The sequence below is a fragment of the Episyrphus balteatus genome, chromosome 2, assembly GCF_945859705.1.
Source record: "Episyrphus balteatus chromosome 2, idEpiBalt1.1, whole genome shotgun sequence".
Taxonomy (NCBI): Eukaryota; Metazoa; Arthropoda; class Insecta; order Diptera; family Syrphidae; genus Episyrphus; species Episyrphus balteatus.
In genome coordinates, this window is record NC_079135.1 from 5,296,242 (window position 1) to 5,315,096 (window position 18,855).

General features: G+C 29.6%; 1 protein-coding gene across 4 annotated transcripts in view; it reads right to left on the reverse strand.

The window, feature by feature from the left end:
• Positions 1-236: 236 nt before the first annotated feature.
• The window catches only part of LOC129908685 (G-protein coupled receptor Mth2-like), a 38,071-nt gene continuing 19,452 nt past the window's right edge, over positions 237-18,855 (reverse strand). For 2 of the 4 annotated variants that reach the window (XM_055985379.1, XM_055985378.1), the window contains exons 2-7: positions 10,444-11,202; positions 10,192-10,380; positions 5,478-5,726; positions 5,221-5,395; positions 4,964-5,158; positions 237-397 (exon numbers count right to left, since the gene is read on the reverse strand). In XM_055985379.1, the coding sequence (XP_055841354.1) occupies positions 262-397; positions 4,964-5,158; positions 5,221-5,395; positions 5,478-5,726; positions 10,192-10,380; positions 10,444-11,113 (1,614 nt within the window). In that variant the 5' untranslated portion in view covers positions 11,114-11,202 and the 3' untranslated portion in view covers positions 237-261. Of the gene's footprint in view, positions 398-825; positions 981-4,963; positions 5,159-5,220; positions 5,396-5,477; positions 5,727-10,191; positions 10,381-10,443; positions 11,203-18,855 lie in introns of those variants that run through there. The other 2 variants (XM_055985380.1, XM_055985381.1) reach the window with 2 other exon arrangements.

Genomic DNA, 18,855 nt, shown 5'->3' on the forward strand with positions numbered 1-18,855 from the left:
ATTCTTAAACAAAAATGAAGTTTACTTTAAATTAACTTAAATCTAACAAAGAATGTAATGTATACTTAAAACTAAAAAAAAAAAAAATTATGCGGGTCTTTTAAATTCCTGAATTTTGTTATCGTTTTTTTTGTTCTTTGTTCAACTTAATAGTTTTTTTTTTATATAAAAATTAAAAGTACTTAAAAAAAAATACATAAGTCACTGATTCGATACTTTAGTTTTTTTGTTTTCTCTTTTTTTTTTTTTCTTGTTCTTTAATTAATTTTGAATTTTAACGAATTTATCCATCAGAGGCTTATCAGCTCCAATGCCATTCATAGGAAGATTGATACTACTGGATGTCGTTTTATTGGAGCACTGGCTCTGGCGTTCCGAGCGACGAGTTGACAGGTATCTAAATAAAAATAAAATTAAAAAAAAAAAATTGTTTAAGTTTAATTTTTTATAAATTTCTTATAAAAAAAAAATTGCGAAAATGAAGCACATTGCAGGAGTTAAAGTTTAGCTGTTAGTTTTTTTTTTTTTTTGTTTTTTGCAGCTTATTATAGAAAGAAAATAAAGAGAAGTATATACAACCAAATATTAAAATTCTTAAAACTAAATTTTAAAAATATTACAACTTTCTGTATATGATTTTTGTTGCCATATATTTTTTAAGATGAGAAGATTTGGTTCTGTGCAAAAATTTCCAATAACTTTATACCGAATTCCGTACCCAAAAACCCCGAAACCTTTATATTTTGTTTTTCTGTGTTTGTTAGTAAAAACATTTAAGTAAGGCTCTTTTGTATTTGGTTGACTTTGATTTTTAATTTGGTTTACCTTTATCGGAAGAACCATATAAGCTCTGTCTGCTATTTAAAGTCGTTCGGAAATTTCTTCAGATATTGTTGAACTTGACCTTTTTGTTGGATCTTTTTCCTTTTGTTGAAGCCTATTTTGAGTTCGATTCGGTTTTACGAGAAGGAATATGAAAACTAAGATTATTTTTTTAAGGGATCTTATCAAAGCAATAAATTTGTGTGCTTATTGGATAAATGTAGGTATAAACTTAAATCATAGGAATATTTGTTTGTGAAAATATGTGGTTTGTGTATGTGTATGTATTTTAAGTGGATTTGTATTTAAATTTGAAATATTTTTAAAAAGGTAAAAGAGATGGAAGAAATTTTTAAAAATACGATAGAAGATGCAGAAGGTAAATATCATATAATATTCGTATTGTATTGTGTGTAAAGAAAAGATTTTTTGAAACTTTGAAATAGAATTGAAGGGGATAGGTTCTTTATTTGGTAATTTTATTTTTATGTATATTTATTCTTTGCCGAAAATTTTGCGTAAATTGATATTGCACAATTTACAGAGAATAAAAAAAAATCCCCTAATTTGTTCAGATATTTATTTTGACGATAGATGGCGCCCCACGATAGTTTAATTTTGAAATAGGTACATATATGTTGAATTATGAGGTCATTCTTTTGGATATAGCTTTAAAGGAAAAAAGTTTAAGTACCTTTAAAACCATTTTCTTAGGGCCAGACTTTAGTCAGGGCTTTTTTTGGTTTTATTTTGTATTTTGCAAAACGATCAAAATTAACAATGTGGTTCTTAAATCTATCAATTGACAACTGTTATATAAAAATTTCTTCCAATTGATAGTTTCTACTCGGTTAAAAATTTTGGTGTAAATTCTAAGAAAATTCGGGTAACGTGTGAGGCAACACCAAAATTTTATTTAAATTTTATACTTTGATTGTATAAATTTTTGAGTCAAATACAAAATTTAATGAAATTTAATTATTTTTGTAATAGAAATCAAAGACGTATTCCTAAATTTAAACTTTCAATTTATTATAATGATATTTCTATCTTTATCTTTTTTATTATTTTTATTATTTTAAGTTTTTTCTTGCTTACTTCTTTAAAATGGAACAAAACCTTTCTGATAGTTATAACTCATCATAAAAGTAATAATGGTGATATTATCTCTTTTATTATTTTTTTTTTTTTCAGAAACTATGTGAAGTGAAATCTTGTTGCCGATCAAATATTGTCATTAATTCATACATTTTACTTCGAAAAAAACACAAAGCGCCTTCAAAATAGTGCAAATTCAGATTTTTTATTTATTTCCCATCAGAAAAAGGGTTACCAAATGTATTTTTCCGAACCAAAATAGTTTTATATTGGTACTTTTTCATGTAGCGATAACCCTAAATCCAGGCACAAAAATAATTATTTCTTTTTTAAAATGGCTTCCATTTTCGTTTACGTTTTTAATACAGTTTGATTAAAATTTGATCTTCATGTATACTTACGGTGACCATCCGTCCCGGTTTACCCGGGACTGTCCCGTATTTCTACAGCTTGTCCCGGGTTTTTATTTAAGAAACCCGGGACGTATAAGTGTCCCGTATTTTGTAATTTGTCCCGTGATTGTCCCGTATTTTTTTGTATTTTGTATTCAATATTTTAAATACTTTGTACGGAAAACAAGAAAACAGTGGTTGGAAATTAAAATTTTTCTAGTACGCTGCTGAAGCAAAACGAAACATTTTTTAAGTCTCCAAAGTAAAAAACCGATTAAAAACTCTCCATATATTCTTGCACAGGTAAGAATTTCGTTGCCTAAGCTGCTTACTGTGCAACGAAAAGCAAAATTTTCGTTTACGATTTCGTTGTGCTGGTTTTGTATGCAAATTTTCGTTTTTCCTCTAAACTAGGCTTTAGTTTTTTTTAAATGTTCGTCAATTATTTAGTTCCAGCTTCTGTTTGTCAGGTTGCTACACCAGGAAAAATGTTTTCGAATAAAGAACAACATATGGAAGAGTAAAGAACCCAGATAAGATCAAAACTTTTAAGGACATGTTAAAAATTGTGTTAAGGTTCTTACAATTTCAAAACCATTTAAATAAAAATGTTAAAAAACAGCTCTCACGAATTTGATTAAAAAAATATTTTTTTAGAAGTTATTAACAGACAATATTAAAAAACCATTTTCTTGATTTCTGATTTCGTAAACGACTTAAATGATTTCAACAAAAACGCTGCAATAAAATCGTTTAGGAAATCTTAATATCAAAAAAAGGAAGAATTATGAAAACTCATTTAAAAAAATTTTTAATTTTTTTTTTTAAATCAATATTTTCAAAACGATCCAACGAATTTTTTATCCGTCCCGGGTTTGGCTTCCAGAAATATGGTCACCGTATGTATACTACAAAAAGAAGATGAGTATTAAATTTCAATTCTTAACCTGATAAAGCTATAATTTAGGTGCAAAGGGAATATTTAATTCAAATTTTCTTATACATATTTCAATACTTTTAATTACTTTTTAATGTTTAGTATTTTAAACTAATACATTAATAAAAAAAAAATTATTAAAAAACTGTGTAATAAGATCGTAATATTAAAAACTAATAGTTTTTGTTTTGAAAAAAGCCCTATTCCAAAGGTTGCATTAAAAACTACCGTGTATCGTTAGGCAATCAATTGATATTTGACAATCGTAAAAGGGTTGTAATATATAAGACTTTTGGTGAAATTCATAAGACAAAATTAATAAATTCAAAATCCAGTAATGTAGAAGCACTTTCATTATAAAAATTTTCTGGTTTCTTTAAAAGAAAAAAAAAGTAGTGGCAAAGGTTGAATATTGTATATTGGTCCACAGAATACGTAAGCATGTTTTTTTATGAATAAAGTATTAAATTAAAACATATCCAGCGTACAACTTTCAAATCTGACTCAACGAAAAAGATTATAAAAAATTTAACTTTTTTTGTCTTCATGGTTTTTCTCTTTAGTAAGAACAGTTAAAGATTTAAATTTTCCTTAATAATGTGGAATTGATCAAACTTCAAACTAAAAGTTCGCATCAAAAAAAAAAAAAAAAAACACAGTTAAAATGACAAAATACAAAAAAATCAGGTACCACCAAAATTATTACAGAAACTACAACTAGCTGTCTGAAATGATCATGTCTTGGACAATTGGGGGCAAAAAGATTAAACTTCTTGGTGTTTAACAAGGACATTTTTGTTCAAAATAACTTAAAATCAACAAAAACTTTGCTTTAACTATTTTTCGGAGTTACTTTGCATTGATATGATTATTTTTAACTCAAAGCAAACCGACGTGGTTTTTAACCATTAAAGATCAAACAAAGTTTTTAAAAAAGCACCAATGTAAATGATAAAAAACAAAGAAAAAATTGACGATCGATCCTACAACTCTTGGGTCTGGAGTTGAATGTTTTAGTTAAAGGCTACCTCAGCAGTTAACGTTGTGTTTTTTCCCTCAGTGTATTTAATAAGTCTGTCCGGAAAAGTTGAAACAGACTTTGATATCATGCAATTTGGAAAAAGAAACAAAAGTTGGATGGTAAACTAAATCTAGTCTAAGTTAAAAATTACAACAACGACATTAAATTGTCATGCAAATTTGTATACAAAAAAAACGAACCTATCACAATATCATAAAATTTATATCATCTTAACATTTTGTTAACTCCGTCAACTTCTCGGTAGTACTATTTCGAGTATCGACAAAATTTCGCAAATGCATTGAAACAGTATTGAATTGTCGTTTCACTGTTGTTGAATCGCAAAAATTTGTATCGGTCCTTCGTATATCCTTTTTAAATTTTCGGCTGGCTCTGTGTATATAATATACGAGATGTAAATTAACACACACGATTTCTTATTTATTCTTTTCAATATTTCAGAAGAGAAAAGATAGTGATAGTGGCAGCAGAAAAAACTCTATTATTTATCATTTAAAACGAAACTCGACAAAAAGCAAAGATAAAATTGCCTCAATCATAGAAATTATTCCGTGACTTTTTTTTGGGTCAAAAAACACATGTTCAAAAAAACACAAAAAAAAAATATTTGAAAAAATTGGAGGCTTTCCAAAAACTCGATAAAAATTTGTTTTAAGATATTTTTTACCATACCTGTTGGTGATGTATTGTTTGACTTTCTTTTTCAAGACAAACAGTGTAAAGATTAGAAATCCTTGAATACCATTACCGATATCGGTCACATAAAATAGTTTACTCCATGATGAATCTTGTCCAATTAAGTAGGAAGTGATTTCCATTGACCATGTTACACCCATGACAATAAAGAGGCGTAAGAAGATTCCAAATCTACAAGAAAAGTGAAGATATTTTTGAGTACAGGGAATACACTAGAAATGTGTAAGTTATACCTATCCTTTTCTGTGCGAAGATTCTTCTGACTGTCATTACGTTCCATCATTCGTTTCATTTCCTTTTGAACGCCATGAATTTGAAGAGCTGTCAGAACAAACATGACAATGTTGAAAGCTATGATGATGATGATAGGTCCAAAGAAATATATCATTGCTGACCATCCTTTTTTCACTGTTAGAAGAGTTAAACAAAGGATAAAGATTATTTTCACTTGAAAGTCATATTTTTTGTTTAAAGTTTTTTTCGTACTGACCTTCTAACCAACACCATTCGTCACCTCCAATTTGTGGCTTCCAATCATTTGAAATAAACGACGATTGTTGTGCTGCATAAGTTAATCCAAGTGAAATCAAAGCCAAACCCCAAGCATAGATCGAATACAAAATGAAACGTTTCTTTTCATTGTATCTTCCACGTGGTACACGAATGTTGTAGAATAAGTCAAAACTTATAACACTGACCCAGAAGAAGCTGGCCATAAACGAAAAGTAAGCTAAGAATCCTGAAAGTATGCAAATAAAAATATTAGTTGATAATAATAATGTAAAGAACTTCAGCAAGTGAAAAGTGTGTCTTCATCGAGTAAAAAGTCCTCATTAAAAAGTCTTCATAATGTATGAGAACTTCATCGAGTGAAAAGTGTGCATTTATGGAGTAAAAAATCATCATTAAAAAGTCTTCATAATGTATGAGAACTTCAGGCAGTGAAAAATGTGTCTTTATCGAGTAAAAAGTCCTCATTAAAAAGTCTTCATGATGTATAAGAACTTCAGGGAGTGAAAAATGTGTATTCATCGAGTAAAAAGTCCTCATTAAAAAGTCTTCATAACGTATAAGAACTTCAGAGAGTGAAAAATGTGACTTCATCGAGTAAAAAGTCCTCATTAAAAAGCCTTCATACTGTATGAGAACTTCAGGGAGTGAAAAATGTGTCTTCATAGAGTAAAAACAAAAAACTCCTCATTAAATTGTCTTCATAATGTATGAGAACTTCATCGAGTGAAAAGTGTGCATTTATGGAGTAAAAAATCATCATTAAAAAGTCTTCATAATGTATGAGAACTTCAGGCAGTGAAAAATGTGTCTTTATCGAGTAAAAAGTCCTCATTAAAATGTCTTCATAATGCAAGAGAACTTTAGGGAGTGAAAAATGTGTCTTCATCGAGTAAAAAGTCCTCATTTAAAAGTCTTCATACTGTATGAGAACTTTAGGGAGTGAAAAATGTGTCTTCATCGAGTAAAAAGTCCTCATTAAAAAGCCTTCATAATGTATGAGAACTTCAGGGAGTGAAAAATGTGTCTTCATCGAGTAAAAAGTCCTCATTTAAAAGTCTTCATACTGTATGAGAACTTTAGGGAGTGAAAAATGTGTCTTCATCGAGTAAAAAGTCCTCATTAAAAAGTCTTCATAATGTAAGAGAACTTCAGGGAGTGAAAAACGTGTCTTCATCGAATAAAAAGTCCTCATTAAAAAGTCTTCATAATGTATGAGAACTTCAGGGAGTGAAAAATGTGTCTTCATCGAATAAAAAGTCCTCATTAAAAAGTCTTCATAATGTAAGAGAACTTCAGGGAGTGAAAAACGTGTCTTCATCGAATAAAAAGTCCTCATTAAAAAGCCTTCATAATGTATGAGAACTTCAGGGAGTGAAAAATGTGTCTTCATCGAATAAAAAGTCCTCATTAAAAAGTCTTCATAATGTAAGAGAACTTCAGGGAGTGAAAAACGTGTCTTCATCGAATAAAAAGTCCTCATTAAAAAGCCTTCATAATGTATGAGAACTTCAGGGAGTGAAAAATGTGTCTTCATCGAGTAAAAAGTCCTCATTTAAAAGTCTTCATACTGTATGAGAACTTTAGGGAGTGAAAAATGTGTCTTCATCGAGTAAAAAGTCCTCATTAAAAAGTCTTCATAATGTATGAGAACTTCAGGGAGTGAAAAATGTGTCTTCATCGAGTAAAAAGTCCTCATTTAAAAGTCTTCATACTGTATGAGAACTTTAGGGAGTGAAAAATGTGTCTTCATCGAGTAAAAAGTCCTCATTAAAAAGTCTTCATAATGTAAGAGAACTTCAGGGAGTGAAAAACGTGTCTTCATCGAATAAAAAGTCCTCATTAAAAAGCCTTCATAATGTATGAGAACTTCAGGGAGTGAAAAATGTGTCTTCATCGAATAAAAAGTCCTCATTAAAAAGTCTTCATAATGTATGAGAACTTCAGGGAGTGAAAAATGTGTCTTCATCGAGTAAAAAGTCCTCATTAAAAAGCCTTCATAATGTATGAGAACTTCAGGGAGTGAAAAATGTGTCTTCATCGAATAAAAAGTCCTCATTAAAAAGTCTTCATAATGTATGAGAACTTCAGGGAGTGAAAAACGTGTCTTCATCGAATAAAAAGTCCTCATTAAAAAGCCTTCATAATGTATGAGAACTTTAGGGAGTGAAAAATGTGTCTTCATCGAGTAAAAAGTCCTCATTAAAAAGCCTTCATAATGTATGAGAACTTCAGGGAGTGAAAAATGTGTCTTCATCGAATAAAAAGTCCTCATTAAAAAGTCTTCATAATGTATGAGAACTTCAGGGAGTGAAAAATGTGTCTTCATCGAATAAAAAGTCCTCATTAAAAAGTCTTCATAATGTAAGAGAACTTCAGGGAGTGAAAAACGTGTCTTCATCGAATAAAAAGTCCTCATTAAAAAGCCTTCATAATGTATGAGAACTTCAGGGAGTGAAAAATGTGTCTTCATCGAATAAAAAGTCCTCATTAAAAAGTCTTCATAATGTAAGAGAACTTCAGGGAGTGAAAAACGTGTCTTCATCGAATAAAAAGTCCTCATTAAAAAGCCTTCATAATGTATGAGAACTTCAGGGAGTGAAAAATGTGTCTTCATCGAATAAAAAGTCCTCATTAAAAAGTCTTCATAATGTAAGAGAACTTCAGGGAGTGAAAAACGTGTCTTCATCGAATAAAAAGTCCTCATTAAAAAGCCTTCATAATGTATGAGAACTTCAGGGAGTGAAAAATGTGTCTTCATCGAGTAAAAAGTCCTCATTTAAAAGTCTTCATACTGTATGAGAACTTTAGGGAGTGAAAAATGTGTCTTCATCGAGTAAAAAGTCCTCATTAAAAAGCCTTCATAATGTATGAGAACTTCAGGGAGTGAAAAATGTGTCTTCATCGAGTAAAAAGTCCTCATTTAAAAGTCTTCATACTGTATGAGAACTTTAGGGAGTGAAAAATGTGTCTTCATCGAGTAAAAAGTCCTCATTAAAAAGTCTTCATAATGTAAGAGAACTTCAGGGAGTGAAAAACGTGTCTTCATCGAATAAAAAGTCCTCATTAAAAAGTCTTCATAATGTATGAGAACTTCAGGGAGTGAAAAATGTGTCTTCATCGAATAAAAAGTCCTCATTAAAAAGTCTTCATAATGTAAGAGAACTTCAGGGAGTGAAAAACGTGTCTTCATCGAATAAAAAGTCCTCATTAAAAAGCCTTCATAATGTATGAGAACTTCAGGGAGTGAAAAATGTGTCTTCATCGAGTAAAAACTCCTCATTTAAAAGTCTACATAATGCATGAGAACTTCATCGAGTGAAAAGTGTGCATTTATGGAGTAAAAAATCATCATTAAAAAGTCTTCATAATGTATGAGAACTTCAGGGAGTGAAAAATGTGTCTTCATCGAGTAAAAAGTCCTCATTAAAAAGCCTTCATAATGTATGAGAACTTCAGGGAGTGAAAAATGTGTCTTCATCGAGTAAAAAGTCCTCATTAAAAAGTCTTCATAATGCAAGAGAACTTCAGGGAGTGAAAAATGTGTCTTCATCGAGTAAAAAGTCCTCATTTAAAAGTCTTCATAATGTTAGAGAACTTCAGGGAGTGAAAAATGTGTCTTCATCGAGTAAAAAGTCCTCATTAAAAAGTCTTCATAATGTAAGAGAACTTCAGGGAGTGAAAAACGTGTCTTCATCGAATAAAAAGTCCTTATTAAAAAGTCTTCATAATGTATGAGAACTTCAGGGAGTGAAAAATGTGTCTTCATCGAGTAAAAAGTCCTCATTAAAAAGTCTTCATACTGTATGAGAACTTTAGGGAGTGAAAAATGTGTCTTCATCGAGTAAAAAGTCCTCATTAAAAAGCCTTCATAATGTATGAGAACTTCAGGGAGTGAAAAATGTGTCTTCATCGAGTAAAAAGTCCTCATTTAAAAGTCTTCATACTGTATGAGAACTTTAGGGAGTGAAAAATGTGTCTTAATCGAGTAAAAAGTCCTCATTAAAAAGTCTTCATAATGTATAACAACTTCAGGGAGTGAAAAATGTGTCTTCATCGAGTAGAAAGTCCTCATTAAAAAGTCTTCATAATGTAAGAGAACTTCAGGGAGTGAAAAATGTGTCTTCATCGAGTAAAAATTCCTCATTTAAAAGTCTTCATAATGTATAACAACTTCAGGGAGTGAAAAATGTGTCTTCATCGAGTAAAAAGTCCTCATTAAAAAGTCTTCATAATGTATGAGAACTTCAGGGAGTGAAAAACGTGTCTTCATCGAGTAAAAAGTCCTCATTAAAAAGTCTTCATGATGTATGAGAACTTCAGGGAGTGAAAAATGTGTCTTCATGGAGTAAAAAGACATCATTAAAAAGTCTTCTTAATGTATAAGAACTTCAGGGAGTGAAAAATGTGTCTTAATCGAGTAAAAAGTCCTCATTAAAAAGTCTTCATAATGTATAACAACTTCAGGGAGTGAAAAATGTGTCTTCATCGAGTAGAAAGTCCTCATTAAAAAGTCTTCATAATGTAAGAGAACTTCAGGGAGTGAAAAATGTGTCTTCATCGAGTAAAAAGTCCTCATTAAAAAGTCTTCATAATGTATAAGAACTTCAGGGAGTGCAAGGTGAATCGTCAGGGAGTCAAAAAAAATTATTTGTTCAAGAATCTAAAAAGTATAGCCTCTTAAACTGTCTTACCTCCTACTTTACATTGCAAAGACGAAATATAATCCATTGGTATGAGAATAAATGCACTAAGAATCGAATATCCGATGCAGAGTCCCAACAAATAGCAGCAAAGTGATTTTCCATGCAACGTCCTTAGCTCCGGTATTGCCATATAAACAATAATTGTCAAAAGCATAAATGGCACCGAAAATATCATCACTAAAAAAGTAAGGAAAAAATCGTTATCATTCATAGTAGTGTCAAAAATATCTCAATACTTACTACATGCATAAACTAACGTCTTTGTTCCTCCAGTTGGAGTTTCATAACAATTCATTGGTAACATAATGTCTGTTACATTACTGTCAGTAAAAGAATTCAAACAGAATTCATCTTTTGAAAAATAATGACGATCTTCCCATCGATACAAAGTTCCATTTTCAAATAAACTAAAACCATCAAAAGCATACACATGTGGTGTCAAATGGTACATTTCAGCACAAGTCCGACCATATTGAAGGGCAAACTTTTTAGCAAGATCGACTTCTTTCAAATCACCTCCATTTGTTGTAATGTTCATAACAGTTAGAGTAGTTGCATTTCCTTCGTGAGTTTGACAATTTGTTCCATTAAATCTTGCTGTGGTAGGACAACATAACTTAACACATGGTCTCAGCTTACAAACACATCCACGAACATGAGGCTCGGCAGGAACTCGTAGGGAAAGATCATCGGAAGTGTATTCAAAAATTCCCACTAAATGAGGTGGAACAATAAGACCTTCATAGGAATACGAGCCATTGGGAAATTTTTCAGAACCACTTAGGTCCACAGTATCGATGAAGGAACATGGTACGTGTATGCTGTCTAGGAAACTTGCACTAGGTACGGTGAATAAAGTAAATAATAGCAGAGTCCCTGCTAACATTGGTATGGTTTTTAGCTCAGTCATTTTTATCTTTGTTAACAATTTTGACAGTCTTCGATGTTTAAAAAATAATTAAGTATTCCTTAATTCCAAATTGCCATTAGGTTAATGACCTGAAAGAAAATAAATACATTTTATGATTAAAAGAAAGTTGTAATTTGTTTTGAAAATATTAAATTATCAAAAGTTACATTCTTTTGTTATCGACTTATTAGCAATCCGACAAAAAAAGTTATCTTGTTCTATTTTCGATAAAGCTATCTTAAGTACTGTAAATATTCAATCAGAGTTTAATTTGTTTTATTGGTTTGTAATTTTTCATGGCCACTTGAAGTTTACCTATCGTGGCTTTTATTGAAATCTGTTGACTGTGGTATTTTGAGGCATTTGAATAATTTAGAAATATTAAAAATCTATTCAACGCGTTTTTGATACATAAAGATTTTCAATTGTTCAAGAGTTTCTGATCGTAAAATATGTCAAAAAAGGTCGCATACGAAAACGAATACGATAACGAATACGAGTACGAATAGGAATAGGAATACGAATACGAATACGAATACGAATACGAATACGAATACGAATACGAATACGAATATCGAATAATTATGCAAATTTATTACCTTTCTATGGACTGCCTATAAAATAAATATTTTCCTAATAATTATATACAAAATAAAGGAAATTTACGACTCTGTTGTTCAGAGTCGTATTGACACAATTTCGACCAAATTATTAACAAACGAATAGCTTTTTGAAAAGTATTCAAATAAATTTAAATATTATGATTTATTGTCAATGGAAAAAATGTCTATTGTAACGCAGGCCAATTAATTAACACTAGTCATAATTGGTTTTCATTTTTTTTTTGTGAGGACCAGAGTTTTTTTTATAAGGTAATTAAAAACATACCCTTGAACTTAAATAATGTTGTGTGTTTCTGTCAAAATATAATTTGAAATAAATTATTTATCAGTTCAAGAAAGACAAACCAAACAAAAATTGCAATTTTCGGTTGATATATTGATGTTGATATTGTATAATAAATTAGGTTACACCCTAGTTCTGGTTAACTGACTCAACCACAAACCAAGAATAACTAATTTGTGTCATAGTCATAACAAAACGTTACAATTATTGATAGTTAGAATAAACACTAAATTCATTCAATGCAAATATTTTGAATAACCCAGCTATGTATATAAATTTAGAACCGATAGGCTCTGACATGTGGTTTGTTTTTGAGTTTTTTTTTTTTTTTTGGAAAACTGAAATTTTATGAAGTAAATAAAGAGATATTTTTAGAAATGTTTATTAGAAGGGTTGAACAGAAACCATTGAACCACCACACTTAGGTTGGTTTTATTTATTTAATTCGTTGAAAACACCTGCGTTGGAGAGTTTAAATTACTCATTCTTGAAAGTGTTTGGATACATTTCTTACAATGCTTTTATATTTTTCAAAGATTTTATTTCAAATTCAAAACAAAGCGGAATGGAAATTATGCGTCGTGACTGATAAATGCGCCAACATTGATACTTTAAATCAACTATTTGCTTGTAAACAACTGTTTTTGAATTACCTCTTGACGTAAATGATTCACCTATTAAAATAAAATCAACAATTAAATCATAAATATTGGATGTGTTTGTACATTACCTACTATTCGCTTATTGTTTTTCCATTGAATTTTAAATTAGACTAATTTAATTAATTAATTTTGACAATAATTTGAGACGATTTCAACCAAAATTTACTTACGTAACGTTGAGTTAATGTTACATTAAGATTACGTTACGGTAATTAAAAGAATTTGTTTAAATTAAAAAAGTAAGTAACACGAAAAAAAGTTGGTAACACAAATACGTTACCTTAAAGGTTCACTTAAACACTTACAATCTAGCTACAATCATTGAATAATTACAAATAGAAGTGACACCGCAGATTACTCATGCGACCACAACGTACCGGAAGAGAGATGAACTACATGTTTGCGCCTCAACTATCATGTATTTTCGAGTTGAGTCTTAACTATTTTAAACCTTCATAAATTAATAATTATTGTTATACATTTCAAAGAGCTTATATTGATATAAGTTTTCATATATTGAAAAGTCATATTAGTCTAGAGAACAAGGACGACGCCTTTTACTCCTACTGGCCTAGGTTCGAATACCGGTAAAAATTGAAATTGTTTTTTTTTTTTTTGTGGAGATTTTTTTTTTGACAAATTTAATTAATTTTTATTCTAGTAATGTAAAAAATAAAAAAAAACAATCTCAATTTCCCGGCAGATTCGAACCTAGGCAGGTAAACTTACCACACTGAAAAAAAAATTGATAATAACAGCTATCAAATTAACATTTTTCAGTGACAAAAGTCGTCCAACAATTAAAATATCAATTTTGATATTTTATCATATCATTTTGACATTTTTTAATTTCAGGTGGGATAGTGAAAATTTCACTTTGACAATTAAAATATCATTTGGACATATTTTAAAGATTAAGTGGATAATGAAAATTTCACTTTGACAATTAAAATATCAATGTTGACTAGATTTTACGTTTTAGTTTATTATAATGAAAACTATTTCTTTAGTTTTCATTTTTATTATTGTTATTATTTTAAGAATTTTCTTTCTTTTTTCAATACATTACTGAAAGGGAATATTCCTTACAAAATAATGGTGATATTATTTTTTCTATTATAGGTCATATAATTGTTTTGTTATTTTCTCCCAAACTATGTGAAGTAAAATCTTAGTGCCGATCAAATTTTCTCAGTAAATCATACATTTTACTTCGAAAAAACACAAAGCGCCTTTAAATTAGTACACATTAAGAATTTTTTATTTAATATTTTTCAATAATTTGGAATGAGAAATTGATATAAAATAAATTGCACGACTGGGGTCGCACGTACTTGCTCTTAGAGTTAAAGAGGCTTATATTTTTAAGACTTTTTATATAGAAATTTGGAAAAAAAAATAAAATTCGTTTAAAAAAAAAAAAAATAAAATCTGAAATTAAATAGCCCTCCAAAACAAGTATGCAGTTTTGATTGATATACTAACATCCATTTTTAGAAAAAAAATTTTCAAAATCGTTAGAGCCGTTTTTTAAAAAACTAATTTTTTATAAATAATTTTTTGGAAAAAAAGTTTTAAAATAAAATTGGTATGCCATTTTGTAGAAACTACTAATCAACATCTAAAAACAAAATTTCAAAAAAATTCAATGTCCCGTTTTCGAAAATTTGATTTTTCAAAAAAAAATTTTCAAATTTTTTTTAAAAATCCAAAAATTATTTTTTGCAAAATTTTGTTTTTGGCTTGTATTTAAATTATGTAAATGCTTCATCACAAAAAGTTTCGTTGAAATCGAATAAGCACTTTCGGAGATAATTTGATTTAAAAAAAACGGTTCTATGGCAGGTACCGTTAATAATGATTTTAAAAAAAAATTTTTTTCATTGAAAGATAGACCTTAACATAAAACTAACATTTGAATTTTTTAAACAAAATCGTTAGAACCATTTTCGAGATATTTCAATTTTACTGAAATCGGTATATGACAAGTACCGTTATTTTTGGTCCAAAAAAATTAATTCCAAAAACCCCTCTGGAGAGTCGCCAAATAATGCTACATACCAAGTTTGACATTAATCAGTCCATCCGTTTAGGCTGTAGCTCCTTATACAGACAGACAGACTGACAGACAGACTGACAGACAGACTGACAGACAGACAGACAGACGGACTTCCGGGACCCACTTTTTTGGCATTGTCTACCATCGTAATGTCATGGAAAAATGTTATCTCAACTTTTTTTTTTGTACGAATGCATAACTTGATATACATATAGTATCTATATCGCAAGTAAAAATGTTAAATTGATATTGTTTTTTTTTTGGTGCAGACATTCACCTTATCCTCTAGGCTATCTCCACTTTTTGATATAGGTAAACTTTTATCTATATGTATAAGCGGTTTAGGATTTGATTTTGGGTTGCTGATTTGCTTTTGAATTGTTGGATTTGCTTTTGGATTGTTGGATTTGCTTTTTTAATTCAACGCACGATACTAGCGCCGACAATTTTACAGCGGAAGTTTCCCTGGGTGTCCACTTCTATTTGTAATTATTCAATGCTACAATGCAGTTAAATGAATCGTTCAGCAGGAAATTTCTATGTATGTAAGCAATGAGTTTCAGAGTTGTAACATGAGAACTTTTTCTACTTACATTTACTTCCTTAGAATTGTTTCCAGTAACTGGCTTTTCAACTTTGAATGAAATATTAAGTTTGATTGTTCAAACATGAAGTTCGTGGGAAATTTTGACCGCAAAATTCAAATTTTCTTGAGTTTATGCTTAATACAAGAAAATCAATCAATGTGATAAGCACGAAACTACTTACACACTTATTTACGTACATTTTTGCTTCCTGATAAAAAAAGCATACCTACATTTATTTGGTACTGTAGAAAAGTGAAGTATGTATTACTTTTCGGATCATATTTATAATGTAAAAACATTTTTAATATGTTTTAGGAAGATAGTTCTCAAAAATGAAAAAAATTTCAAAACTCTTTGCTGATTGAGGAATAACAAACGTAAACCATCTATGAAGCTCAAGATCACTGATGTAAATAACTTTAACTATAACCATTTGATTTATAAAATTTTCAGCAATTTTCACTAAGAAATTTTATCGCTATTACACATGTTTTATTACATTATTTTTTTGTAAGAAATTAAATTGAAAATTTATGGTGTGAGATGGGTCAAACCTTGATTCGCAATTCATCCAACATAATCGATTTATAAGAGATTCGAGCTTGTTTACAATACTTTAAACCTAAAAAAGGAAGTCAACAAAAAGATAGATATTTCATATTAAAAATTTATTTAATCTCTGTTTTAAGTTTATCTAATGGTATTTTCTATTGAACTATGATTAATGGCTTTCTTGTTCAGCAATCGAGTGTCATAAATATGTATGAAAAAGATGTCATTTCAGCAGGATGGCGCTAGGTTCGGTGTCATATATCAAACAAAAGAATTCCCACAATTGACATTTAAAATTTATGTTTGTATTTAAAGACAAATATTTTTATTTTTTATTATAGAAGTTATAAGAACGTGGCTTTGTAAGATTTAATTAAAAATGTGAAATAAATTAGTTGAAAATCGCGTTTTTTTTTCTTTCCCACCCGTGACAAAAATAAAATAAGCTTACCTACGAAGAAATTAAATTGAATGATTAAATATAAATTTTTACAGAACGTTTAAATTGTTGGTTTAATACATTCTACTTCACAGTGAAAATGGACGTCCAGTTCCGTTTAACTTCGATGAACTTGTTGCTGTTACATAAAAAGTGATGAGGTCTAATGTCTGAAGTTATGAAGTTTTTTTTACTTCTTTCCATGTCTTCCTTTTTTATCTGTGAGGCAAAGAACCATAACATCACTACAAATTGAGCTTATTTTCAGATTTTTTGAATTTAAACAAAAGTGATGTTTTTACTTCCACTGTGAAATTTGGAGAAGATAGAAGATTTCATATACCCTCAAAAGCAGGCATAGATTTTCACTATTTTCTTCCAAAATATTTTAATGTTTCTTGAACCTTCACATAGCCAACTTACCTAAAAAAAACATCACTGCTTAATGTAACCTTTATGTAACTTTGAATTGTTATGTTCACCAAATGTTGTTTAAAACAAATAATTATTATTTTATATTCATGATTGTTTTATTTTTTTAATTATTTGTGGATATTTTGTTCAAGGTTTCAACTGTCTTACTCTTCCAACATCTTATTCACACTGACTGGCTACAATTTCTCAACTTAAGTCGTCATATGGAATTCTAAATGGTTTTGTGCATCTTTCCTTTTTTCTTTATAAGGGAGAATAGAGTAAATCGTCACCCGAGGATGGAGTTTATTAGTTTTATTAAGCGAAGACGTAAATTTCGATGATGTTCCAACTTTGACGAAGACAAAGGAGATGGCACATTTTTCTATGGAGCTTGGGCCCAGTGTGTTCACTAACGAAATTGGTGTCAAATGAAAGGTGACGATAAGCACATTACATGAGTAAAATATTTTCAAATTCGTTATTGGGGTTTTGGAGATATTTGAGTTTGAAGTTTCGGATTTCACAATCAAGATTTCAGCTATTTTTTTGAACAATTAATCGTAGAATGCGTAATAACGGATGTACAAAATTAATATTGGTATCAAATGAAATATATTTCTCTGGTCTATAAATCTAAAAAGTACTTCCAAGTTTTCTGTCCGACCAGTCGTTCTCGAGATATTGAGACCAACGCGTTTTTCAAAATGGCGGACGCCCAACAAGACCAAACAATACGCAAACTGAGATTTGTACTTGGGATAAACCCCTCTTCAATACTGCATTAAAACTTAGCTGACGTCATAACTTTTTTCGGATTTTTCCCCATTGACTGAACTATATCTTCTATTCTTATTATTTAATAGGCATATTTCAGCGCGTTTTTGTGTATTTGGCTTATTATAAGGTTTGTATAGGTATGATTTATAGAACTGTTTCATATATAGAATTAAGCTATGTTAAAATTGCAAAAAAAAGTACATGTCACCACTGAATATTTTGATATTTCAATGTGCTAAAGGCCTCGATTAAAAAAAATCACCTTTTGAGAAGTAAATACCTAATATGTATTATTTTTTTTAAACATAGAAAAAGATTTTTGATACAGATTTATAGACAAGAGAAATACCTTTCATTTGATACCAATATTAATTTTGTACATCCGTTATTACGCATTCTACGATTAATTGTTCAAAAAAATAGCTGAAATCTTGATTGTGAAATCCAAAACTTCAAACTCAAATATCTCCAAAACCCCACTAACGAATTTGTAAATATTTTACCCATGTAATGTGCTTATCTTCACCTTTCATTTGACACCAATTTCGTTAGTGAACACACTGGGCCCAAAAATGTTCCATCTCCTTTAAAAAAGAAAGGGTTCAGAGTTTTAAACTAAAAGTTGATTGATCCATTCCCAAAAAATATTGATTTTAAATATGGTGACTCATAAACATGGAATAGTTAGCTCTTATCTGATCACTCGTAGGTATCGAAAAAGTTGTTATAGAAATTCTTTATAGAGTACTTTTACCTATTAAATAAGCGAAACTATAATAAAATAACATTTATAAAAAAATTTATAACGAAGATAACTTCAACAAAAAATCGAAAATCTTAGGAATAATTTTATACTCTTTATAAGATTCTCTAAATACCCCATATTCCCTTATAGTTAATTCCTTTCCTTGTGTCATATTATAATAAAAAGAACATGGATATTTTCACCAAAACAGGTACCTTTCGTAACATCGCAATGCCAAGAAACGAGGGACATTGAATAACGTGTCTTGTAAGATTTGTAGAATTTTATTCCAGGTAGAAAAAAAGGGAAAACAAGATTTGAGATTGGAGTTGATGAAACTGGAATTTGTATTTTTATGAACAAATTGAATGACCATATAGCACACCCAAGGTAGAATGGATGGTGGCAAAAAATTGCACAAAAAAGTTGTTGAAGAATTAATTCAAATCAGTAAACGTTTTAAATTATAATTATAATATTTTCTTTCAAAAGAAATACTTCTTTTTGTAATTGTTTTAAGAACATAATTTAATTGGCTCCCAATGTAGAGTTAACATTTGAGATTTGAAGAGTTTTGACATTAACAAAAGATTTAAAA